General features: G+C 34.9%; 1 protein-coding gene across 6 annotated transcripts in view; it reads right to left on the minus strand.

Annotated features, from left to right (window-relative positions):
- DMD (dystrophin) overlaps positions 1 to 25,031 on the minus strand; it is a 2,178,366-nt gene extending 2,153,335 nt beyond the window's left edge. For 5 of the 6 annotated variants that reach the window (XM_037821045.1, XM_037821047.1, XM_037821044.1 and 2 more), the window contains exon 1: positions 1,112 to 1,129. Coding sequence is in view for 1 of the 6 variants with exons in the window: in XM_037821041.1 (XP_037676969.1) it covers positions 24,803 to 24,833 (31 nt within the window). In the remaining 5 variants the exon portion in view is untranslated. Of the gene's footprint in view, positions 1 to 1,111; positions 1,130 to 24,802 lie in introns of those variants that run through there. The other variant, XM_037821041.1, reaches the window with a different exon arrangement.
- Positions 25,032 to 27,318: the final 2,287 nt, after the last annotated feature.

Raw genomic sequence — 27,318 nt, forward strand, 5'->3', positions numbered from 1 at the left:
AAAATGAATTGATCACTCTATATGATGCTATTGGGATTGTGGAAGCAATATAAGACACTACCTTGGCGCTCTTTTGCCACAGAATTTTTCTAACCATTACAACTATATATAGCATTGTGGTATGAAGTGAGACACCTGGGCCTTAGAGTTAGCTTTATACCACGTAGCTATGAAAACTGGAGTCTCACGATCCATATCTGTAAGATGAGGGGCTGGAAAAGGTTCTCCAGGTCCTTTCCAGCTGTGATGGTCCATAGGGTCTATAGAAAGTTGAACTGGTCAATTAGTAAGACTGTAGAAAGTACCAGGTTTTCTTTAATCATCCCCCCCCCCCTTTTTGTTTTTCTATCTATCTAATTCAGCATATTTTTTTTATATCTTCCATTTTCTTAACTCATTTCTTAATCACTCCCTTTTACCTCCTGTCCAGATCCCCCTCATTTTTTTTTTTTTTTCTAGACCACATCTCTTTATTCTCTTCCAGTTCTTTTGTCCTCTGTTGCTTTGTGGTTACACATCACTGATTCTACCCGTTGGGTATCAAATCATGTCCCCCACAAAAGGCATATTTAGGACCCAATCCCTAGTTCTGTGGGTGTAAACCTATTTGTAAATGGGACCTTTGAAGATGTTATTAAGTGTACCTATTCTGAATGAGAGTGAGCTTTAATGCAATATGGCCATAGTCCTTACATAAGCAAAGGAAATTGGATGCAGAAAAAGAAACCACAGGGAGCAGCAAGAAGCTGGAAGTCAACAAAACCTGTTAGAGAAAGGAGAAGACACCACCATGTGCACTGGCATGTGACTGAAAAGCCAAGGAATCCCCAGATTGCTGACCTGTCAGAAGATACTGACCCTGGGAGGAAGCAAGCCTTCTAGCCTCTGAAACTGTGAGCCAACAAATTCCTGTTGTTTAGTGTACACATTGTATGATATTTGTTTTAGCAGCCAGGAATCTAAAACACTCCCCTATATAAAGGCCAATTTATACTACAATCACTCTATCATCATTCTTTAGTAACGCAGGGGGAAAAAAAGACTCAAGTAACTGAATCTTAATAGCAGTGAGGATTGGGGTGAATTAAACAAGCAAACAAAAAAGCCCGACCTGATTGCGTCAGAGGAAGAGTGGACGGAGCACAACAGTTTCCCATTCTTTACTCAGATGTCGCTCTCTTTTTGCTCTCAAAATTGTTTTTATATGGTTCCTTATCCTCCATCTGTAATGTTTTATATTTGAATTGATACATCCTTTCCCATTTTTCCAATTGGATATATAATTTTCCTTGTTACTAGAATAACAATGAAAAGATGATTAACTGTAATCATAGAATTAGAATGAGCTCTTTTCCTCAGATGCTTTTAGTTATTTATTTCTTTATTGAAAAAACATTAACTAATAGCTCCGTGTGCTATACCCTGCGCTCTCATCTAGGTACAGGGAAAAAATAAGCACAACAACAAAATGACAGTACCACTACGATACAGATAAATCAAACATCCTCAAGATATTTGTTTTCAAACATGAAAGAAAATGAATTCACAAACCACAGCAAAAGATGTTATTTGTTTTGATGGAGCTATGCCATGGAAGCACTTTGAAAGGGCATCTAACCTTGACTGCTAGAGTGAAAGGTGGCTGGGAGAAGAAATTAGGAAAGGATTTCTTATGGAGAGTAAATGGAAACCTAGCTTTAATTAATGAAAGTATTGGTCAGGAGAAGAGGGGTGAAGGAAGAGCAATTTTAGGAAGATAGCTCTCACAACATGAGGGCATGGTAGCTTGGGGGGCCTGCAACATGGAGTTGACATCAGGGAAAAATATTTGCCAATTTATTAGTTAAGGCTAATTCTACACTTTCGACCTATAATAATCTGTTTGAATGAATGAATTTCTCCTGGATTCACCTGTAGTAAACAGTGTCTTTCAATGCAAGGAATTTCGGAGTAAATGTGAATTTTATACATCTTGTAAATTCCTTTAGTAACCTAAACTCATTCAGTATTTTTCACAAGGTAACTGTAATCAAGGTACAAGCTTTATTTCTGCTAACCAAGAATAATCCTTCACAATGCAATTGCAAATACCCTAATTAATGATTATTCTAATTGCTCTTCCCTGTTGGAAGACACTATTTCCTGTTCTGTTTCCAGCCTTGATAAACACACTATGGTATCACTAACCCTCTAGTTCAGGAAATGAATTGTTTCATATAGATAAAAATATTATTATCACAAAGTCTGTCTTACATTCCAAACCTAGTCTTCAAGATAGGATTTATGAATGACACTCTCCTACCCATGCTGGGTAACACATCACGATGAAGTGTGTAACTGTGTCATGTTTCTGAGAGCTCAATTTGTAACTATACAACCTTCAAGAAGCATAACTTTGGCTCCATCAAAATGGCTAAATATGCAGTCTAATTTTTGTCCCCAAACTTAAGTTTGAATAATTGACAAACAACAAATATTTTTTCTATACATGTAAGCTTCTACCTAATTTCTAAAAGGAAATAAGTACAAATATATATATAGTAAAAAATCTATATCTTCCCAAGCTAGAAATCACAGTCAACATTGACATTTTTCTCTCCCCTACCCTTCTTTCTTTCCTCTTGACCTAGTCAAATTCCATTACTATGTTTTACTGGTTAATAGCTAAATATTTCTTGAATGCATTCTGTCTTTTTCATTACTATCGCCTAGAAAGGCTCTTATTTTGGCTGTCACCACAACCTTCTTACACCTGCATTTAGAGTGGGCCTCGCAACATAATCTGCACCTGTAGTGCTTTTAAGTTCTGATGTAATTGGTCTGGAAGGTGGGCCCTGGATATCCATAGTTTTAAAACTTTCCCAGGCAATTCTAAAGGGCAGCCTAAAACCAGTGCTCTAAATCAGTGGCTTTCAGTGTGTGATCACTGGAGCAGGAACAACCTCACCTTGGGAGCCTGTAAGGATGCAAATTATTGCCCACTCCCCCCCATCCCCCACACACCCACTCCATCCACTGAATCACAGATTCTGGGACTGAAGCCCAGCAATTTGTGTTTTTAGAATCACCAGGTGATCCTAATGGAGGCTCAAGTTTGAGAACCGCTGCTATGGAGTTGCATTCCCACACATCTTTCCAAATAATGATCCATCAATACTGTGCCAGAGTCTCCTCCAAATATTAGGGCCTAAAACACAAATATTGGACCGTAATAATTCCCTGCTCAAAATTATACACTGGCTTTTAAACTCTTTAGCATGGCCTATGAGTCCTTGGTATGCTCTTCATGATCTTATCCCACCTTGTATTTTTGGCCATGCCATGTATTTGGATTTATGATCTGATCAATACTCACCAATTTAGTTTCCTAAATACAGTATACTTAGCCCACATCATTGCACATGTTATTCCCTCTGTTCCACAATATGGCTAATTTTCACCCTCCACTGAGCCCCAGCCTAATTCATTTTACCTTTTTGAAATTTTCTTTGATTCCCTAGCAGACTAAGGTATTCCTTCCTCCATGCTGCCCTTGAAACATGTATAAACCTCCACCATAGCAAGCTCCACATTTTACTAGACTTGGTATTTGCATAGTTGACTCCTTCCCTTTTGGGGGAACAGGAACTGTTTTCTTCACCTTATTGCTTCTAATTTTTTTATCATGTCGCCTGTCATTCAGTATGTGTTTGTGGATGGATGAATGAATGAATGAATGAATGGAGATGCCCTGAAATGTTTTGGAAAATGTCACTGGATCTTATGGTGTGTCTTTTCTAAGCAAGACAGTTGAAACACATAAGCAGCCCAGATCTTAATGAATCAAAAAGGCAGTGAGTTTTTCTTTATGGGAAAACCCTTATATTGTCGTAGTACTTTATAGCTTGCAAGTGTTTTCATAGATATTATCAGTCATCCAGGATGGAGGTCTGAACCTTCTTTAACAATTTCATGAGACATAATACACTTTAACAACAAATTGTTTTATTATTTTATCTCTCTCATTGCTACAGCTACTACTAGGTATACAGGAAATGCTGGAAAACTATTTGAATATATTGCTTAGAACTAGCCACTTCTCTTTTCCATCACTCAAACAAAATCCAAAACTAAACGAGAATGAGATCAGAGGTCAGCCACGCCAGGGCCCTTCCATCCTGTCACTGTTTATTAAATACCAATTACCAGGGACTTTGATTTGCAAAAACGATAAATAACTGTAGTCACTATGTAAAGAAACTCACTGCCTTTTGGGAGACAGACCTGTAAACAAGTACATACAAGGCAAGAATCAAATACAACAAAACAAAAACAGTCACAATGCTTTTGGAGTCGAGAGGAAGGAATGGCAAACTACTCAGTTTTCCTATATCTAAAGAAGGCTTTATTTCTTGTTCCACAAAAATATCCATGTTGGAACTAGCTTGAAAGATAATCAGTTCACCTTTTTGAACTTTTTTTCCTTTTGTTTAAAGAAAAATTCTTGATGCTTAAGGCATAACAAACATATTTGATTTTACTCTATGAATAAATCCATTAATTAAGAATGTGAAAGCATTCACATCCATTCCAATTAGCATTAAGTGACACATTCCCAATGAATAAGATGTCAAAAATCACGCTGCTAATCAGTCAGTGAAATGAATGCTCTGTTCTTGGGCTGCCTGAATATTTGGACTTACCAATTCACTCCTAATAACAAGAAATAACACCTAACTCAAAACAGAGAAAGGAGCAGATGCTGTAATATTTCTGACTAATGCCCAGTAATATGCAGCAATTTAACTTCAAACTACTGAAACTCTCATCCCTGGCAATTATATACATAGATTTTTTTGCCAGGTAAATGAGAGTTTTGCTTAGACATATTAAATGAACTGAGATATAAAATTTCATCAGAATTTTAAAATTTAGGCTAGAGAGGAAATAAGTCCTAATAATTTGAAAACTTTCAGTTTAAATTCTGGTTTATATACCAACTACTTGTGCTTACTTTAAAATTATTTCTAAGCAACAGGTTCTTTTTATTTTTTTTGATGCAAACATTACAATAATAAATTCAAAGTAACTGCTAAAATCATACCCACTAACATAAAAGTAACTTACACCTCTAAAGTTAACTATTCTAAGTGGATAATAGTCATATCTTGTAGGTCACACTATTGAGCCCATGTTCTTCCTTCCATAACACACAGACACACACACACAGCATGGAAAAATGTTCCTCAAATGGGTCTCAATGAATTCTATCCATAGAATTAAAAGCCAGATGTTCTTTTGTCCCTTTCTGTACAAACTCCTCATTTATACTTTTTCTCCCTGTGGAAATTTACATTTGGAAGAACTCTAAAGCATATGTAAGCATAACAGATATACAAATATTTGAATACTTATAACATTGATTTGGTTTATTTGATAAAAATACACTATACTCATAGTGCATGTATACAATTTTAATGGTTGTCAGCGATAGGGAATATTATTTGGCAAATCCATCAATTAGTTTCCTTTTTATACCTCTATTAGAAAATCTAAGTTTTTGTTTGTTGTAAGTAAAATAGTCTAGTTTCCAAAAGGGAATTTGTGTCTGGGAATACATTTTAATGTGAATAATGAAGACACATGTAAAATTCAAATGCCTTATATACCTCAGCTCCAGGCCGAAATGACAGCATATGTCACTTTTAGAACTCTGGTTGTATATGTGGATAATTTTATTTTTTGAGGTTAGCTGAGATTCGTTCTATACCATATTGGTAAAAAACTGGATGTCTTTATCAAAGTGATTTGCAAACAAAAGAAATTTATGGACAACCAATCGCTCCATCACATTTGGATATCAATTAATTCATTCAACTCACCTTTATTGAGCTTCTTATTCACATTAACATTCTAAATTCTTTGGGAATATAAACACATATAACACAAACTTGCAACATCCAATAAGATGTAATCTATTAGTAGAGATTATGCAACTTATAAAGTTATAATGCAACTTATATAGACTCAGTTATATATCTGTCAAGTGACAACAGTAATATATTCCATTACCACAGTTTTTATAATTATTAAATTATATATGGCATGCTATTATCATTATTATTATCATTTATTATAAAAGATATTGGATAAAAGTAAATTAATTATTTGGTGGTGGAACTTGACTCTTAGATGTCAGGTATTAAAACTCAACTCTCCTCCATTTCTCATAGTCCATACTTCCAATTTTCATAATTGTACAGTACATTCCTGCAATCTGAGCTCCAGGCAGGAGAATGCCTATAAGCTTAATTTAGACACAACTTATTATGCAAGGCCTGGATGGTTTTCTGACTGGATAATTTTTTTGTTTGGGATATATGAAGATCAAATATTGACTATGTAATCTATTTTAGTTGAAGAATACAAAATGTACATCTTTAAGAAAAAATAATCATGGAGATATCATCATAAAAAGTGGCACAAAAAAAAAGCAATGAGCCTGTATCAGGGCTTTTGCTTGGTATAAATTTTCCAAGTCAAAATAGATTATCATGATTTCCCATAAACCCTTTTTAATACAAATAATGTACTCAAGGAGAAAATATTAAAGAAAAAATTACTATGTTAATTTGCAGAAACTATATATCATTTTAAAATAGGGTCAGAGGGCCCACTATGTCAGCAAATCAGTGTGATCACTCAAGCTAGTTTTTTTCTCATAAAAATGTCTATGAGCACCAGTTATATGGATTTCTGTAGCACTCTGGACGAGTTCAAGGAATATTTGAAAATTCATTATTACATGAGTACGATGTGAATGTAATGCACAAAATACAATTCATATTCACTGGTCAAAATTCCTATACACATTATTTTTAGTGCAAAGAGTCCACATAATAAGATATGAATAGGTTGTTAGACTGACTCAGTATATCCTATTTTTATTCTAAGAGACCCCTCAATTCCGTATGTTTGAGTCATTCCTTAGACATTTCTCACCTTGAGTTTGAGCTATGTGTAATGGGGCCGAATGCATGTGCACACATGCTTACCCAGAAACTAACTTTCCTTTTATAAATGAGCTCTTTTCCAGATTAAAAGAGATGAAAGGTTTCCCATCATTGTGGCCAGCCCTCAGGATAGAAAATGAGCTCAGGAAGACAGCTATGTGAAATTGAACACTCCCTGGAATGGACATTCCATTCTAAGTTCCCTTCAGGGAACCTCCGACAATAGCTCAAGCAGAAGCAAACACTTGCCTTCCAGGCAAGCAGAGCCAACCATTTACTTTCTTGGGACTCTGTCCTCAGTCACCCAGCCCCTGGAGACATATACCTCCCTGTGCCCACATCAAAGAACAGCAGACCTAGCATGCCCACCCTATACGAACACAGTGATTTCTCCCAATTGTTACACGTCCACCTCTCTACCACTTAGGATTTCTCTGACATCTCCAAAAGATACCAGCTGTATAGTCCCTCAGAGGAATCACCAAAAGTTGGGATTCTTTTTTTTATTCTGATATTTCTTTTGAGATTTGAGAAAAAAAGTACATGGACAAACCAAAATACCACCAATTACATGAACCACCTAGATTAAGCAACAAACGCTTTAGTCTGTGGTTTATAACGTTTACAATGCACTGAGCATTTGGGACAAAAAAAAATGTACTAAGGAATATGCCAAAATACCATTCTTTTCCATTCTTTTATCATGTGTATGTATGTGTGTTTGTGTGTGTGCATGCATGGGAATAAAAGAAAATATATTTAAGGACATAGTGCTAGACATAAAAAACCTTTTCAGTCTGGATGCCTGAGTTTCAAATACAAAATGGTTTGATGACTAAACAAGAGTCAGAAAAATTCTGTGGTATTTAGTAATTCATTTGAGTACCTACAAATTGTTAGGCACAAGGAAATCAGGGAAACAGGAAAAAAAAAAAAGCCCTCTCCAGCAACAAGGGAGCGAGCATGAAGCCAAGAAACTACTAGACATTGGTAATAGAGAATATAATTGCTTAGATAGAATTAACTACAGTGAGTTTGCAGTAAGAGCACAAGGGCACCATGTTCTGACTTGGGGTACTTAGGAATGCTTTTTAGTGATGTTCTATAAGCAAATATTAAAATAATGAATATAAATTGTTAGAGCCAGAGATGTAGTGACAGTGATGTTTTGATAATATTCCAAGTCAGAACAAGTCATAGCTATGAAATTATATGACTTATTTGTGAATCACAAGTAATTTTATGGCTAGACAGAAATATGCATGGTGGAAATAGCAGAAGAGGTTAGAGACATGAGCAGATTCCATATCATGAAGAGCTTGTGTGCTAGGACCTTGGATTTTACCCTGCCAGCTAGAGAATTCTCTAAAGGATGTTAAGTTAGATGTACATGATCTGATTTGTGTTTTAGAAACATGACTGGGGCAGCAACTAGAAAGAACAAGTTGTTCAAGACCCGATTAAAAGCAAAGAGATCTTTCAGACACACACTCAGAAAATGCCTCTTGATCTATGTATCTGTTTATACAGCTTGCAATCTAAATGTATATTTATCTTTGGAAAGCATTATATAAATTAGCTATTTATCAATAATAAGTTATAATAACACAAAGAAAAATTATTCCCAACACTTTGCTACTTACCAAGCAATTTCATACATCCCCTTACTAACGCCAACAATAAATCACCTTGTGAAGTGCTATTATTCCCAATTTACTCATGAGGGCAATTAATCTCAGATATGCTCAGCTCATGACCAGCATATGATAGGCACTCAAAAAATATTAATAAAATAAATATTGTATTGAACAAGATGACTAGGTGTGCTAGGTAGAGTCAGGTTTTAAGCCAAAGTAGTCTCAGGCCTTGCCCAGTTATCAATCCTGTGGACCACAATAACTTCCAAAATGCCAGCCCTTCTCATACAGGAATTTTGTTCATAAACAACCTGAAGCACAATGCTTCACAAGGTAGGACATTTAGAACAAGGTCTAAATCATCATGACACTTTGTTCAATAACTGATGCATGTTCCTGTATAATAGAAATGGATTGCATTCTAGTGGGTTAGCATTAAACCACCGTTCATACCCTGAGTGATGGATTTATTAATTTACAAGACTTATCCGTTGATTAGATCTGATGATGATACTTTGGCCTTCAGGACACTGGGGGCTTATTAAGAGGTTTAATGATGCAATTTAATTTTCTTTTGCAATAATTATAGATTCATAGGAAGTTGCAAAGAAATATACAGGGATGTCTTGCACAACCTTCACCCCATTTCCCCCAGTGCTGACGCATTGCATAACAACAGTACTATCTCAAAACTGGGAAAGTTATGTCAGTATAATCCACAGAGCTTAATCAGATTTCACTAGTTACACATGCAGTCATTTGTGTGTGTGTGTGTATAGTTCTATGCAATTTTATGACATGTATAGCTTTGTGTAACTACCACCATAAGCAAGATACAGAACATCTCAATTACGACAAGATTCCCTCCAGGCACCCCATTATAGCTCTCCTTTCCCCAATTTCTACCTTCTGGTGACCAATATTTTTTCAATCTCTATAAGTTTCTTATTTCAAGAATGCTATATAAATGGACTAACACAGTATGTGACCTTTTGAGGTGAGTTTTTTTTTTTTTTAAACTCAGCATGGTGCCCTTGAGATCCATCCAAGTTGATGCAAGTATCAATGGTATATTCCATTGTATTCTTAATATACCACAGTATGGGTGCACCACAAGTTGTTTAACATCTACCTGTTGATGGAAATTTGGGTTGTTTCCAGTTTCTGGCTCTTATGGATAAGGCTGGTATGAACATTTGTGTTTAGGTTTTTTTGTGCAAAGTTTTCATTTTCTGGGACAAATGACCCAGAGACCAACTTCTGGGTCTTATGGTGATTGCATGTTTACTTTTAGAAGAAACTGCCAAAATATTTTCTAGAGTGGCTGTACCATTTTACATTTTAATCAGTAATGTATTGCAAAACCCGGTTTCTTCGTATCCATGCCAGTATTTGGTGTTGTCACTGTTTTATTATTGTTATTACTTTAACCATTCTGATAGACCTAGTGAATAACTCATCATGATTTTTATTTGCATTTCTCTAATGGTTAGGGATGGTGAACATGTTTTCATGCGCTTTTTTGCCATCTCTAGACCTTCTTCAGTGAAGTTTCTGTCCCAGTATTACTCCATTTTCTAATTCGATTGTTTGGGTTTTCAGTGTTGGGTTTTGAGCATTCTGTATATATCTTAGATAACAGTCCACTGTGGGATACAATGTTTGCAATGTTTTCTCACAGTCTGTAGCATATTTGATCATCCTTTTAAATGGGTATTTTGCAGAGCAAACATTTTTAATTCTGGTAAGGTTTGGTTTATCAATTTATTCTTTAGCAAACTGGGCTTTTGATGTCAAGTTTAAAAATGCTTCACCAAGCCCTACGTTATGAACCTTTTCTCCTAGTCTTTTTTTTCCCCCTAAATGTTCTGTGGTTTTACATTTTACACTAAAGTCCATGATCCACTTTGAATCAATTTTGTATACCATGTAAAACTTAGGCCAGGGTTCATTTTTTTTCTTTTTCTTTTTTATCTGCCTACAGGTGTTCAATTATACCAGACCATTTGTGGAAAAGACTATACTTTCTCCATTTAATTGATTTTTTCATCTTTGCCAAAAATCAGTTGCGTATACTTGAGTGGGTCTATTTCTAGGTTCCCTTTTCTCTCATCGATCACTGGGTCTATCTCTCTGCCACCACTACATTTCCTTGATGACTGTTGCCGTATAGTAAGCCTTAACATTAGATAGAGTGATTCCTCCCATTTCATTCTTTTTTTCAAAATTGTTTTTCCCTTCTAAATTCTCTGCCTTTCCATATATATTTTGGAATTATCTTGTCTATATCAATCACAAAATCTGGCTGGAATTTTGATAGGTTTTGCATTAAACCTAAAGATAAATTTTGGAGGAACTGACAACATTACTATGATAATATTTCTATTACTGTGTTGAGATTCCCAATCCATGAGATAAGTCTCCCTAATTATTCAGGTCTTCTTTGATCACTGTCATTAGCATGTCCTAATTTTCAGCATATAGAGCCCATATAAGTTTAGTTACATTTTTATATAGTATTTCATTTTATTTGGAGTAACTGGAAATGGTATCGTATTTTCAATTTTGCTTTCGACCTTCACTGTGGTCAGATTGGCCAGTTACTGTCACCAGGTGTGGGGCAGGTAATGCTACTGATTAGATACTCATTTTCAAAGTTTTCACAATAACCATAGGATTTATAGAGATTGATTTTAAGTCCATCTTTTTAAATAGTATTTTATGTAAGTTAAGGAGGCATTTCTTTTTTATGCAAATATAACACAAGGAAAAATACCTCTTTTAAAAAAATGAAAGAAATTTTCTGAGACCAAGAAAGTGTTCTCTTTGGCCGTGATAGACTATACCTAGCCTACTTTTTGGTTTGGATGCTTGAATATCCTTTGCATTTCTCACTGGTTGCTTACGTAGCTATTTTGGGTAAAGTCACTGTGAACTGCTTCACAAGAGAAACATCTCTCTGAGATGCAATTTCAGAGAGAAATGTGATATCTGGTCTTATTCTTTTCTTTGAAAACCAAACAACTTAAACTAATATTTCTATAAGTTGCTTTATATGGATTTTTATCTCCCGTGGAGAAGGCAAATTGTAAAGATCATAAGTAAAGTAATATTTTATAGGCTATTTCGATCAAATAAAAATCTGCAAATTAATGTATTAGTACAATGGCCTATAAAACAGCAAGTATTTATATATTTTTGCAAAGCATTAGAAAAATATTAAGTCAAAATTATGCATTAAATGTAATAATGCACGTCTTAAAAAGATCCTGTTTAGAAAGATGATTTGAGTCTAAATCTGAACGTTGTTTTCCTTTCCATATAAAATGGAGAAGCTGTTAATAAAAATATATTTTTTATACAGTGTAATTTATTTTTCATTGAAAAAGTCTTTCTCAGAGGGATTACTGTTAATTTACCTCTGAGTGCCCCCCTTCTAGTCCCCAGGTCAAATAATTAAAGGCCAATGTCTCTTTTCTCTAAAGCACCTTAAAATGATTTGACTATTTCATCTTTACTCCCAAATACATCTCTTAAACTTCTTTAGGTTATGAAGAACACAGATCTTTCTCCAAGGAGTTAGATTTGCAAAAATTAGAAGAAAAAGTAAATAACTGAGTCTTCAGGGATATTCACAGATAGCAATGGGAAAAGACAAAGAAAACAAAAGCAGAAGAGATAGAAGAAAAAGAATAGACCACTATAGAATCAAGGAAGAACATCTTAGATGTGAAGGAGGTGGCTAACGTTGCAAAATATCATTTAGTTATGAGATATCTGATGAAAGAAAGGAAGGAAAAATGGGTCAAAAACAGTAAAAACAAAAGAACAAAAATTTCCCAGTGTGAGTAAAAGGGAATATGAAAAAATATGTGAAATAAAAGAAGGGATTAAGCCCAAAGGACAAAAAGTGGATCACCATTATATATTATCTACTTAAAGCATCAACCAAAATTAAAGAGCATCTATCATATAAAATTTTCCTAAAATCCAACTATCATTATTATTGTAGGCTCTTATATGTCAGTGGCTATGATTATATTCCACATTAAAGTATTAAAAACCCATAAAGTTACTCAAAAATATTTACTGAGGAACCAGATATGTGCCTAGTTCTGGGGAAACAATGGTGAACAAAAATGAGGTGCCTGGGTTCACAGAGCTTACCACATACACTGAGGGATGAGTATTAATTAGTCACATGCATGCATATGAAATCACAACAGTGCTGTGTGTTATGGAGAGATATTACATAGGATGGATTTTTGATCTACTCCCAGAGGGAGTGACTTCTAACTGGCAATTGGTGTTATGTAGGTGAAAAAGACAAGGGAAAAAGTTCTAGACAGAGAGAATAGCACGTGCTAAGGCCTAAAGGGAGAAAGAAGCAAAGCCTAATCAAGGACTAGAAACAAAGCCAGTAAAGTGGTGAGGCAGGAGAAGCATGATGGGAGATGAGACTGGAGAAATAGGCAGGGTCTACACCCTGTAAAGCCTTATATGTTTCAATTAGCTTGTTTTTTGCTTTGCTTTGTTTTGTTTTCCTTTCCTACTAGCCAAAGGAAGCTAACAAAGTGATTGAAATGGGTGGCCATACCATAAAAGTTGGCTGACTAGATGGATTTTAGAGAATGGATCAGAGGGAATGGGGAAGAGGAGATGCAGACAAACCAGATAGGAAACTGCCGCTGTATTCCTAGATGGAGAAGGTAGAACAGGCTAGGGTAATGGTAGAGGAAAGTGGATCAAAAGATATTGGGAGATGAAACCCACAGTGGCTGGCAAAAGTTTAGACATAAGGGAGTGAGAGAGATAAGGGTTTCAAGGATGAGACAGGTTTCTGGCTTGTGAAACTGGCTGGCTAGATGGTGGCACCATTCACTGATATGGGGAACAGTGAGAAAGGACCAGGTTTTGTGGGGTGGAGGCAATGTTTAGTTTTGGGTGTTTAAAGTGGAGCTGGCTTTGTCTCATCCAAATGGAGATACCAACCAGGCAGTTGAAACTACAGTTTTGCAATTCATTGGAAAATCTGAGTTAAAGGTTGGGAAAGTCAAGTAACTGCAGGGATTGCCAGCCAACCAGAACAATTTCCTCCCCCAGAGGAAGCAAGTCTTCTCGCCTCTGAAACTGTGAGAAAATAACTTTCATTGTTTAAGGCAACCTTTGTGTGGTATTTGTCCTAACGGCCGGGGAAAGTAAAACTGAGGTATAAACTAATACCCAAGGAAGAGATTATAGAGTGGAAAGAGAATTATGCTGGGAATGAGTCCCGAGGAACTTTAATACTTAATGACTGGGTAGAGAAGACCTGGCAGCAAAGCAGACTGAACAACAGCCCCCAAATAAATGGGAATGAAACCAAGAGAGGTTTCATTCTTCCTAAGGGAAGAAGACTTTTTAAAGAGAGACGATAACCAATATCAGCCATTGCTCTGAGTTCAAAAAAGATGAGAAAGAAATTTTGTTTGTTGATTTTAATGACATGAAGTTCTTTACTTGAATTCAGCAGGATGGAAGTTGAATAGAAAAAAGAAAAATAACAAGCTTAAAATTTCAAGAAAAAAGAATTTCAAGGAATATTTAGTTCAACTGATAGACATAAAGAATAAAGACAAGATAACTTGTTTTATTTTGGCACTTTTACCATACTAGAACTTATAACCCTGTTTTGTAAAAAAAAATTCTAAAAAGAAACAGGGAATTAATTACCCCTAATGCTTAATACTAAAATAGCATGACTATTAGCTTCTTAAAAAATAAGTAAACTAACATTAAAATACAGTTGTCTATTTTAATTTGGGAGTGGCATTTGGATTTAATACATTTTTTTTCCTTTTCTTCTCTGAACCGTGTTGTAATATTCTTTACATTTTTAATGTAAAATGGTTTTGTTTTAATAATATTCATTTAATAATTTTATAAATATTAATCAAGCAAATTACTTTTATTTCTAAATCACTTAATTTCTAGTTAATATATATGTGTGTATGCATCTGTGTGTGTATGTGTGTGTGGAGGGGCATACACACTAGTAATATTGAAAGAACTGAGCTACTTTATTTTCTTCACCACACTAAGTCACAATGGCTTTTTATCCCTAGAAAAATATAATAATCCCTCACATTAGGAAAATAGAATAAAGGGAATACAAGGTTGATTAAAATGAAAAATATATCCTAACTATTCTCTATTTTTATATCACCATTTAGAACAGTAAACTATAAAAAATGTGTGTTCATACGTTTAATATTATAGAACCATGCTACATTGGTTGAAGCAAATTTCCATAGACAGATCGGAATCAACATATGGGGTCTATGAAAATATATCTCCAAAGTATGATTTATTAATATCAGTTACACAAAGGCCAAGGGCCTTAGAGTTAAGTAAAATACATTTTAATTAGCAGTTACAATGTATATTATCCTGTTATTCTATTTGCTAGTAAGTTATTAGACTAAACAATCTTTACCATGGAAAATAGACATGATAATAAATCGGCTTTTTAATTGAACATAAATTATCATCTTTATTTTTGGGGATGATATTTCTGACTTCCCTTTGCCTCCCACTCTCATCCATACAATTTGAACCATCCTGCTCCCATGCTATCTAAGATGTTTTGTCTTTTAACGTGTCACTATGTACGTATACAAACATACATCTGGGTGAGATGGGATATAATTGTTTATGAAGTCAGAAAAACTCAATATCTTCTGATCACAGATATGGGAGATCCCGTGTTGATACAGTTGTGCAGTTTGTACATTGCTTAACTCCAGGGGACATAATTTTACTTCATACCTATGTTACTGGTGCACTCTAGAATTGTGTAGTGTACATTCCATACATACATACAACCACATAAGACAACAATGTATTTAAATAATAGCAAGTAAAGATAAAAGCAAAATTAGTTTGCCTATTAAAAAGCAATAGTAAATAGAGTAATTTAAATGAACTGTTTATGCCAAGTACTATTCAGAATAGTATTTATGATTATCATTAAATATCACATTAATCAATGGAAATTATTTTGGTTGCAGTACAAAACCTTGTCTACGTGAGCCCAGTTCTCAGGTCTCTTTTCATGTAGCACAGTTGCCTGTGCATAACTGAAATCAAATCGGAGCGAACTAGAGATCCCACTCTGAATAAGCTTACTGTAGATGATTACCAACAGATCAAGGGCTGAACTCCTTCTGCCCTTTGATCGTTTCCAAGTTCACACAGTAAGCCGATTGAGGGAGGAGCAAACTGGTGATACAAGTGAACTCTGATGGATGTCTTCATAGCCAGTCTCCCTAAGAAGGTGTAGACGATGGACATGAGGTTTTGGGGACATCTCAATGTTTAATCTAAGACAATATAATGTGCCAAATTCTATAGTGTTTGAATAAACAAACCAAATGTTTTGAGGTTTTTTTTTTTTTTTTTCTTAAGGAGCATTCTCAATTGAAATGATTTAGTTCCTGGTAGAAGATATCATAATTTCTATTTTATATTTTGTCCTACCCTCTCTATAGTTCTTACAGCCCCTTCTCTGCCTATCAAATTCCAAGAAGTTGTAGAAAAACTGGTTAAGAACCTGGAATCAATCTGCCATGGTTCAAATCCTGACTCTAAATAACACTTACCAGGCGAGCAACCTTAAGCAAATTCCTTAACCTCTTCCACCTCAGTATACCCATCTGTTACCTTTGGATGGTTCTATCCTCCGCCTCTTCGAATTATTATGGGACTTTACTGAGATAAGTGTGAAGTGCCCAGCACACTGCCTGATACTTAATACAGGCTTAATGAATGCTACATATTCTCTCGGAACATTAGGTGGAACCAGAATCTTTCTATGTACATACTGGGCACTATCAATAACTATGTATGTAGGATAAACCAATTAATCCTTGTCTTTGTACCATTGTTCCTTCCACTCCTCTAATTCACATCTCCATGTACACATACTCTAAGATCTATTCATAAAGGTGGATTCTTCAATGAAGACTTCTATAATCGCACCATCCACAAGCAATTATTTATGGTTGCTTTGGACTATGCTTTATAACTCTCTTGACAAGTTACAGTAGTTGTATGTATATGCATAGGCATGTGTGTGTGTGTGTGTGTGTTCTCTGACTTACAGAGCAGTAAGCTCATAAAAGGCAGAGGAAACAGAAGGTGTTCAACAATGTTTAGTTACAAGTAAAAACCTAATAGTAAAATATTTACTCAATATCATATTAATATTCTATCTAGTCCTCCTACCTCCAAAAGCAAACTGATACATATATTTCACTCATCCATGACTAAATTGCAATTACTCAAATGCCTTCTATCTCTTCAGTACAATTCTGGTTTTATTTAAACTAAATCATCAATATGTATTCTAAGTATTTTTACCATTTTTACAGACTGAAGATAGTCAATTTTACTAATGGTTCTCAAGAAATTTTAGACATTTCTCCAATAAGCATTTATATTAACTAAAATTGCATTAAATAAAGTGCAAACTTACCTTGTCATAGCTATACAATTCTGTATTCTCTAAAGAACGATTTTTCATACTGCTTAACAACTCTGACTGAGCAATTGAAATTCAGACTATGATAAATGTTTTACACTGAAGGCTCATTTCATTATACAGTAGTCAGTTGAAATGGGGTTTCTGAAGAAGGTATTTTTAGGAAGTGCAGAATACAGGAAAAAGCTGACTACATTATATAATTTAAATATTTATTGCAGCTTTTCTACTAAGGCAACATTTTGGTGATATTGCACAGAAACAGCAATATGGGAGAGGAAATTAGGGGTAAAGAGATGGCAGAGACTGTGGAAACTACGATACCTGGTGCTGCAAGTGAGCTGCTCATTCACAAAGTCATTAAATTGGAGATTGAAAAGAACATTCCTCTTTACAGAAATATTATTTTCCTTAGGTTTTCATCACTCTATCTAGATGCTGCTTCTCTGATTTTTTAGAGTGCTCTTGTCCTTCCTTATTGAATTCTTAACCTTCTTTTCTTCTTACTTGATCATCTTCCTGGCTAGTCTCATCCACTCCATGGCTCACTAATTGAAATCCCCAATCATGACTTCTGTTCTAGGCATAAAATCCCCAAAGTCACAGTACCTACATCCTCCATTCAAAACAAAACAAAAACCATTGCATGCACACCTCAATTCTTCCCATCAACCCAACTTGCTTTCCAATCTTCTCCTTGGTAAGTGGCAACATCATCTACCCTAACATATCTGTCATGGAAGTCATTACATACAATTCAACACCAATTCCTATTGATTCTATCTCAGAAATAAATCTTGAATTTATCTAGTTCTTTAATTGTCACCTTTCTAGTCCACACCCACTTCTTTTCCACTGGACTAGCTTCAGAATTGGTAGACATTCGTCTACCCTTAACCCCTCCTTAATCTCGTTACCAGAAAAAGCACAAATCTTAAAAACACAAATATGTTCTCATCACTTCCCTATTTGAAACCCTTTAAAGGCTGCCCATTGATTTTATTATAAAGACAAAATTCCTTTATATGACCTCCAAGGCTCTGAATGGTTGGACCCTGGCCTGCCACTTCAGCTGCATGCTTGTGCTCCTCTTTGCCTCTCTCACCAGGGTGGTGGAAAGCTGAACTTTTAGTCTTTACTTCATACCAAGTTCCATCTTCACACATGTTGTTCCCCAGAATGGAGCATATTTTTTTCCTCTCTCTTTTCCTTGGAACAACCCAGCCCCATTCTTCTTTGTCTTTCTTTGAAAGCCATTTTCTTAGGAATCCCTCCCCAATTTCTAAGACTGGTATATGGCTCACTATTATATATTCTTATAAGTTGTGCTTTATTCTATAGCCCTTATCCCAAATGCAACTGAAATAGTGTATTTCTTTAATATGCATATTCTCCCCTAAATTCTAATCTCCACCAGTCTACTTGTTCAGAAGAGTATCTCCGGAGAATAGTACATTACCTGCCGCAAAGTTGCTCTCAACATATATTTGGATGAATGAATGCATAACGGATGGCATGTTATAAATTCTTTCTTTAAACAATGATCACCCAAACCCATGCAATAAAAACTTCATGGACTCACTTCTGGATTTATTTTGAGAGCAAACCTTTTTTCCAGACATTTAAAGAAATGCACTGCAAAGTCGATATGCTTGAAGGAAGTGAACCTCTGTGGTAACACTTGCTGCTCTCTGACACAGCCCATTAGAGACAGGGTGTGTACACCTAATCCAAAGGAATCCTCTAGCACTTCAGCAGCTGTTCAGATGGCTCCTACCCTGCCCTTCAGCCTCTACTAAATCAGGATTCCCCAGCTGTCTGAGTTTCCTGTAAGTGCTTTGGTTAACCACCTACATGCCAACATTGCTTCTAACTGGTTACACCCTTTGCAATCTCATCTTCCCTTTTCCCTCCTAGTGATTTTCAAATGTATGGGAGTCATTGGGCTTCATCACTTTCACAAATAATTTTATCACTTCCCTAACTATTTTGATAACATCTTGTCCACTTAGTCACCACTTTATCTCAAATGCTACCCTCTTGACCATTAGCATAAAAATGAATTACTCAACTGGGCTTTGATGAAAACACCTGGAAAGTTCTGATTCAGTGATTTTTCACTTCCTTATTTAATTTGACCTCACACAGTCTTCAAGGCTAAAGTTTCCACTTGTAACCCTGTGCTGGCTCCTGTGCCCTTTAAGTAGCAGTTAGCTAAAGCTAAGGTAGTATTGCCGCTGTAATCTGATAGAGGAGACAAGCTGAGTGCAAATAAATGTGTGTGCCAGGAATGAGCAAAAAGCTACTGATGTTTATGCCCTTTTATAGTCCTGAATCTAGGAGAGTCTTAGCCAAAACAGAGGTGGGGGAGAAATTTAAAAACAAAACACAAAAAGTGCTAAAGAGAGGGTGCAAACAGTTGGGCAACCCTTTTATCTGCCCAAAATCAGGCATAATGTGGGATGCTATAATGTTAATTGTACTCAATTAATGCTTGTCTTTTTTTAAAAATCAAATTTTTCATCATGGTGGAAAGAACAGATATATAAAATTGACAAAATACTGCATGCTATTGTAACATGTGTAAAATAATCATTGTCGCTACGCCCATGAATGGGTTTAGGATTTATTAACTATAAAACTAAAAGCATGACAATTCAAACATCTTTTTGAACGTTTCTTCACAAAATGTACTAACCCTCTTCAAAATCCATTCGTCTATCTTCATTCTTCTTTATAATACTCCTTCAATTTAATAATCAACCATGTTTTCTATTTAAATAAAATACACTAAATAAAATAAATAAGATAATAAATAGAGAGGGAAACCTCTGCCTCAGATTGTTACTTTAACAGTAACATGATTCCTCAAGATTTTTAACTAACCTGAGATAATAGTTTAGCTTTCAAAACTGACCTATAAATAATTGATTTTCCAACATTCTAAATTTATGGAAGCTTATTACCTTAAAATTATGTGGAATGAAAATATTGAATTAAGAATTCTTTCTGGAAGACTCATTTTAGAACAATGAAAACAGCAGCAGCAAATTTTATTAGCAGAGAAAAGAAATCACAGTTCCACTCCGGTTCAAAGATAATTGTCAATTCTCCCCCAACTTCCATTAGTGAAGTATGAGGTGTATAATGAGAGTGAAAGTGAGGCACTGAGGCAGAATGCAAGAGATAATAAAGAGACCAGGAAGGAATTGATTTCCAAAGTCAATCCAGATTGCTAGGAACACTTGTTTTCTGAAGGCTTAATATCATTACACATATTATGCAAAGTCACCTAAAGGGACTGCAGAACCCTCGACAATTGCTCTGAGCATTCCATCATTTATTTCAACTCCACAGTATTTTGTATGAGTGATATCAGATTAACATGAAGATTGAGTGCAGAGGCAAAAAGAGATTCTCTCTTAATATGGCAGCCTAAGTGGAAGATGTGAGCTATGAGAGAATATTTGGCTTTGTTAATGGCTCTGAGGTTGATGTTATGTGGCCATGAGATGAGAATTCTTTTAAGCATGAGCCAGCAGGGCCATTTCTTTTCTCATCCTTCTCTACCTGCTGCCTATCAGAATTGTGGTTCCAAAATGGAGTTGCCAATAAAACACTGGAGCCAAGGTTTTTGTGCTTTTGTTTTTTTGTTGTTCTGCCATATTCGGAGCAGGAATCTTTAATGGGGAAAAAGAAAGGTCATGCCCCTGTATCAGAAGCTCTGGGGAAGCTGTTTTGGAAGGGCACATTCAATATTATAATATGCTAAAATATTTCAGAAAAACAAGCTTTTTCATTCTATAAATTTCAGGAAAAAACATCAAATCATTTTAACTGCTGAGCTTCAAACTATAGTTTGCACATGAGTGATTCACAAATAGCAGAGTTACCCCTCCCTTCAAGAGGGTATATCAGAATCTGTGGAAGACACGTTCACTAAAATATTAAATAGAAGGGAGTTTGGCGTTTTACAAAGAGTAAGATTTTAGGGACAAGTCTCTGAGTGACATAGTAGAAAATTCCTCCAAGGTCAGCAAAATAATAAACTGTACTACGACACTGTCATTTTTAACTTTCATATCTGTTAAAATTAAACTTTAGAACTCCAAATATTTGTTAATGAATTATTACTCTGTTAATATTTTATAGGGTAAAACCCTAAGAAAGTTTAACTAATAGATGTTTTCAAATCGGGAAAAGGTGAAGAGCAGAAACTGCTTGCTTGCTTGCTATTTGTATTTTGAAAATTAGTATACTGCAGGGAACATACTCTCCAAAGAGAAATATTTTCATGACATTCTGCTAGGGAACTTGGATGTCTTTAATTAAAAATATCTTCTTTCCCATGCTTCAGCTCATGTCCTTCCTAACAAACTGTGCCAGTATGAACCAAATGCCCTGGTGAAAGAACCGAACCTCTTAAGACTTTAGCAGGACTTGGTTAGAAAGAAAACTTACCTCCCCCTGAATCCAGTCAAAACCTGACTGCACTGTATAAAAATAAATGAAGGTAATCATTGTTCCTTCTCATTGTGATTTGGCTTGCCATCAAATTACATACCCTGTATATCCAAAATAACTGTACTGCCTCCATTAGCTGAGTTTGACATCACTTTAATCAATGTATCTTTTCAGAATGAAAGCAGAAATGTCAAATTGCCACCATCTTAAATTGTTTTAACTCGCTAATATGCATTAAATAAAAGGTTGTCTTTGAGAAATAATATATGCTTCAAAGAAATATAACTAGCATTGATTTTATTTTAAAACGTAACTGGGAAAAGATTTAACCACAACGAATCTCGTCTTCATAAAGAGGTCATTTCACATGAAACCACTAAAGCTTAAGCTGAGGCCCTTGACTTGTTATGGGCCCCTCACAAGGCCCTACCTAATTTTGTCTGCAACTTTTTTCTTAAAAGAGGCCCAGATGTATAAATTCAGTCCTCCTAAAACGTGGGTTTGCTCCATCCCTCATGATTTGTTATCTTGTGGGACAGAGGACACACATTAGTTTTGTTTGTCAATTTCTTTAAAAATGTTGTGTGTTTAAAACAGACAAAATATGAACAGAAAATAACATGTGACTTAAATGTGTATGGATATAAACATGTACCCTTACACCAAAATACCATATTTGTTGTATTTGCAATGGAAAAATAATTGTTAAATGTTTAATAAGTTAGGGAATGAATATGGTACAAGGGGGAAGGAGAAACAGTGTTTGGGGAATCACTTTTTTTAATCTCAAGATAAAGTACTGATGAAAGATAATAAAATAAAATAAAATTTAAACAAACACCTGACTTTTCCAAGACAATGGAGATTTTAATCTCTTTTATTAAACCACACAAGTGGCTAAAAACTTGACATTTTCTTTCACATGTAGCAAGTAACTTGGGCCACAAGGATTTCAAATGAATACCTGAAGACTAAAGAGGTGTTAATATCTCTTCTCAAATTACGAATCTGTATTTCAGTATTCTCTAGCTTGAATAGTGTCCAATTGACAACTTTTTTTCTTAAATAATTTAAATTTCCGTAAACCACTTTGTAGTTTTCTTTTTAGTTTATACTAACATCTCCCTGGCTTTCTCTATTATATATCTCATAATGTTATGCTATGTACAAGACACAAAAGCTTTTTCTTCTTAAGTTATAAAATATATCATGTATTTAGAACAGCAACCTCTTTTTCATAGCTTTAAGGTGTTCTTAAAAGACACCACAAGTGAAATTTTGAGATGATTTTATTAGAACCTAAGATGTTTTACACTTTAAAAATTTTGAATGAAATGCATATTTGCAATGAACCATGTGAATAATTCTTTGCAATGCATTTTTTAGTAATTCTAAAAGTAAACAATGTTTGTGTTAATTTAGCAATCTTACCTTTTAAAGGATAACTATTTTGTTAAAAACTAGCTAAACACAATATTATTGTACTATCCTGTCTTTTACAAACCAAGGCGATTTTTAAAACTGGAATCAAATGCCAATACATCCAAATAGTAGTATATTATCAACCAGTAAAATTTAATGTAATTAATGTAACCCTGTGACTATCTCTACTTTCTCTTAACAAACCCATTGCCATGTAGCAAAAGCATTGTCTGATGGTTTTAAAATGCACTATAATGAAGTCATAAAGGGCATATCCTAAAAGAGGGTTCAGCTTACCTCAAATTCCAATTAATAATTTAAAAACTTATTTAAATATCTATGACAAAGCAGAGAGTAGTTTGCCTTGCTTCATTCCAGAACTGCATCTTTGCTCTTCTTTCAAAATTGGCCTATGCACTGGTGTATAAGTTTAATTTTTGTAGGCAAAAATGTGTGTGTGTGTGTGTGTGTGTATAAAATCACCAGTGATTCTGGTAGAATTTATGAAATAATGATCTGAGAGAAATAACGGCAAATGAAAGAGAGTATATGTGTCTGTTGCAAAGAATACGTACTATACCTATTCTTGTAAATAAAGTAATGATATGTTACACTATGAAATTTTGTAGCATCTAATGTAAATCAATAAATGAATGAATTTATTCCCATCAATTTTTCTGAGGCAAAACTTGTGTTCTGACTCTTTCTCCTAAAGTAGTGAAGTTACTTGTTTAGAGAGATGTATTTTTCCATTCTTAATTATAGGCACTGCCCTCATATCTATTTCAGAATGACAGTAATCCACAAGTCAGTTACAGGAAAAAATGATAATCTCTATTCGTGTCTTTAGGACACACTATCCTCATCAAATACTATTTTCATATACTCTTTATTACTGCATGACAAATTTTAAAATTTTCAATAGTCCTGACTTTCCTTAAAAAATGAACCTAATAGTTGTATTTTATATAAAAGCCAAACTAAAAAAGCTTTCCTGAAAAGCTAGGTCATCATAGACATGAAACAACAAATTGCCTTTAGTAACTTTACTGCAAAACATGATTGGAAATCCCGCTTGTGTTTATGTTGTTTTCTCAACAAGAGTGTCTGGTCATTTGCCAGCACAGAGCATATCATCCTCTGAAACATTTCTCATGAGATGCTACAGATATGAACATTCAAAATACTAAATGAAATATGAGAAAGGAGCTTCTAGTTAAATCTTAATCAATACTTTCCTCAACCTCCATTTTTCCATCACACTTTATTCTTTATTTTCCCCTCATGTTCTGCCTGATAAAAATTTATCTAACCTTGAAGCCTCCACACCATTCCCATACAGCAGTGAGTTCACTGAGAATACATGTTAGGCCACTACCCCACATGTAACTATTACAAAATTCAGAAGCACCACATAATCAAGATAACTCTGACACACCAACTATTTCACAGCAATCAAAATGGCCTGTTACAAATACCCATGCATGTTCCATTACCTTAATGGTCTCTTAAAATAAGAAAGATGTCTTTGACTCTATGTGCAAAGAACAAATTCTAAATCCTTAGCTCATTTCTGTGGAAAAATTTCCCTAATGAGAAACAGGTACACCTGTACATATATATGTCTACAATATATGTGTAAGACAGTATTTATGCTCACTCATAAACTGTAGTAAATCAAAAATCAATCTGCCTCATCAGTAAGCTTGTCACAAACTAAAAGTTATATCTTGGTAAAATAATAGTTTTAATTACTTTGTACTTACAACAGTCCTCTACTTCTTCCCACCAAAGCATTTGGGAAAAAAAGTATGTATCAAAGCAGCAATAAAAATCTTGGTAAAAATTTCTCCCAACTTTATTGCTCCAGCAGGGTGAGGAACGATGAGAAACCAATAAACTTCAGCAGCCTTAAAAAAAAACTACACTTCAGTTTGTCCTGTTCATTTCTCTCGGAAGGTAATTGCCTCCAAGATCTGAGTCCTGTAGGGGGAAAGTGAGTGAGCCTGACACTGAGTGAGTCAACATAGTATCTGATGCCAGGATTCTGTAGAGGCCCCTGGATATTTCAAATTCCAGGACCTGCGCAGAAGCAAGTGACTCGCCTTTTCTGTCGAGTTGGTTTCCCATAATAGGACTGCTCATGGACACTACATATAAGGTTGTGATTCCAGCATGGCAAGTCCTGTGAGTTCAAATAATATTCGACTGTGTTCTGAAGAATATTCAAACCAGAATAGCACAGTAGACATCGTGCTTGCTTGCCAAGCCTTCTAAACACAAAAACTCTACAGTGCAAAACTGTAAACAATACTTTCTGCAACTTTTATGCAAATTTCTAAAATAAAAGAGCATAAAATCCTGATCGAGAATTGCCTTTTAAATGCCTTTCTTCTTTTTTCCCTCTCAACAACACTAAAAACACCACTCCACTGATGCAAAAGGAAATGCCCAGAATAATCGATGCATTCGTTATGTACCCACTGTCTACAGAAGTTAATTGCTACCCTTGGGATCCAATAAAAAATCATGTATTGATGAAGCCAACAGTCTGCGTAAGAGAAGCAACAGCAGAATGTAACAGCTGAGCTCTGAAGGCAGAATGTGTGTGTGCGCATGTGTGTGTGTGTGTGTGTGTGTGTGTGTGTGTGTGTGTGTGTGTGTGTGTGTGTGTGTGTAGGTCTCATGGGACAAGTTTTCTGCTAAAATAAAGAGCACTCTTACAATGGAACAAAGTAATCCTAATCCTCCTAAAATGGTAAATTTCCGTTGTAGGTTATCATAAAACTTACTTACTAACAAATTACTCTTTCCTTGATTTCTCTGGTGACAATTATTAATACACAATTCTCTTAGTGAGTTAATGATCAATTATTTAAAGGTTTCCAACAGTCTTCTTTCTGTATTAAATGAACACAGGTACAATATGTCATTCAGTGTGTTATAAATCATACTTTGCCATAAGAAGACTTCTTTTTCTTTATTATGTTTTAATGCAACAGGTGAGGCCAATATTTACAGGAAATGTTGGCAACTCATTTTAGAGAGATATTCCTTTTCCAATTACAATAATCCCTATTAAAATTATTTATTTTTATAACCAATTTTTAAAGTGACATACTTATTTTTCTATGAACATTAAAATGCTTGGCTCAGAAATAAATTATAGATAAAAACCAAAAAAAATGACATTGAGTCAATCTACAATGTTTACCTTAATAGTTAATTATACATTTTATATTTTAGAATGTCATCACAATAGTCCCATTTTCCCCAACAAAACCTAAATGAAATAAAACATAAGGCCTATTTCTTAATTTAAGATAATTATATTTAAATTACTGTTATCCAAAAATAGATTTAAAATGTTCTTATTCATAGATCACCTCATTTCCTCTCCTTAGTTTGGGTGCCTAAATATGCATATGAGTAAAAAAATTTCTATTCACTCATAAAATAAATCTTTTTGTGCTGACATGGATCCAAGTCTGCATGTTAACACCAGTGTCTTTCTGTACTGTGGGGCACAATATCATCTAAAGTATAATTTCCTTTATACTTTCTACTGTGAGTTTTCTAGACACATAAATCCAGGTATAGTCCAAGGCACACATATAGTATATCAGTGATTCTTAAAGTGTGGTCCATGAACCAGCAGCATCAGCTTCATCTGGGAACTCGGAAATGCAAGTACACCTGAGACCTGGAAAATCACAAACTCTGGAGGGTAGCACCCGACACCCCGTGTTTCACAGGTGATTCTAAAGCATGCTCAAGTTTGAGAAACCCTGAAGTCCATGATTCTAAAAACAAACAATTATGACTTCTGTCTTGGGTCATATCTAAAGTACCAAACACTGAGTCTGAATGCCCTCGGATGTATCTTAATTATATTTCAGTATTAACCAATAATGAGTACCTGGAATAAATTCTGCAATATGTGGAAAAGGTACACTTCCTTCAATGTATTATGATCTAGGTATGAAGACATGCTTAAGGTAAGTGGAAAAATTGAAAGGTACATGAAAGAAAAGTTAGCCCAAATATAGTCAATGAATTCTGATTCAGATGTTGAAACTGTTTTCCCATGACCTGTAGTCACTTAATTTCTTTTAGTCATCACAATAACTATATCTGGTAGTTCTTAGGAGTCCAATACAAAGATGACTGGTCAAGGAACTTGCTCAAGTTCCCTTGGTTTATAACCAGCAGAGCAGAGATTTTTGAAATATTTGTTTTCACTTTTTATTTTGAAATAATAGTTGATTCACAGGAAGTTGCA

Source organism: Choloepus didactylus, chromosome X, assembly GCF_015220235.1.
Source record: "Choloepus didactylus isolate mChoDid1 chromosome X, mChoDid1.pri, whole genome shotgun sequence".
NCBI classification, from domain to species: Eukaryota; Metazoa; Chordata; class Mammalia; order Pilosa; family Megalonychidae; genus Choloepus; species Choloepus didactylus.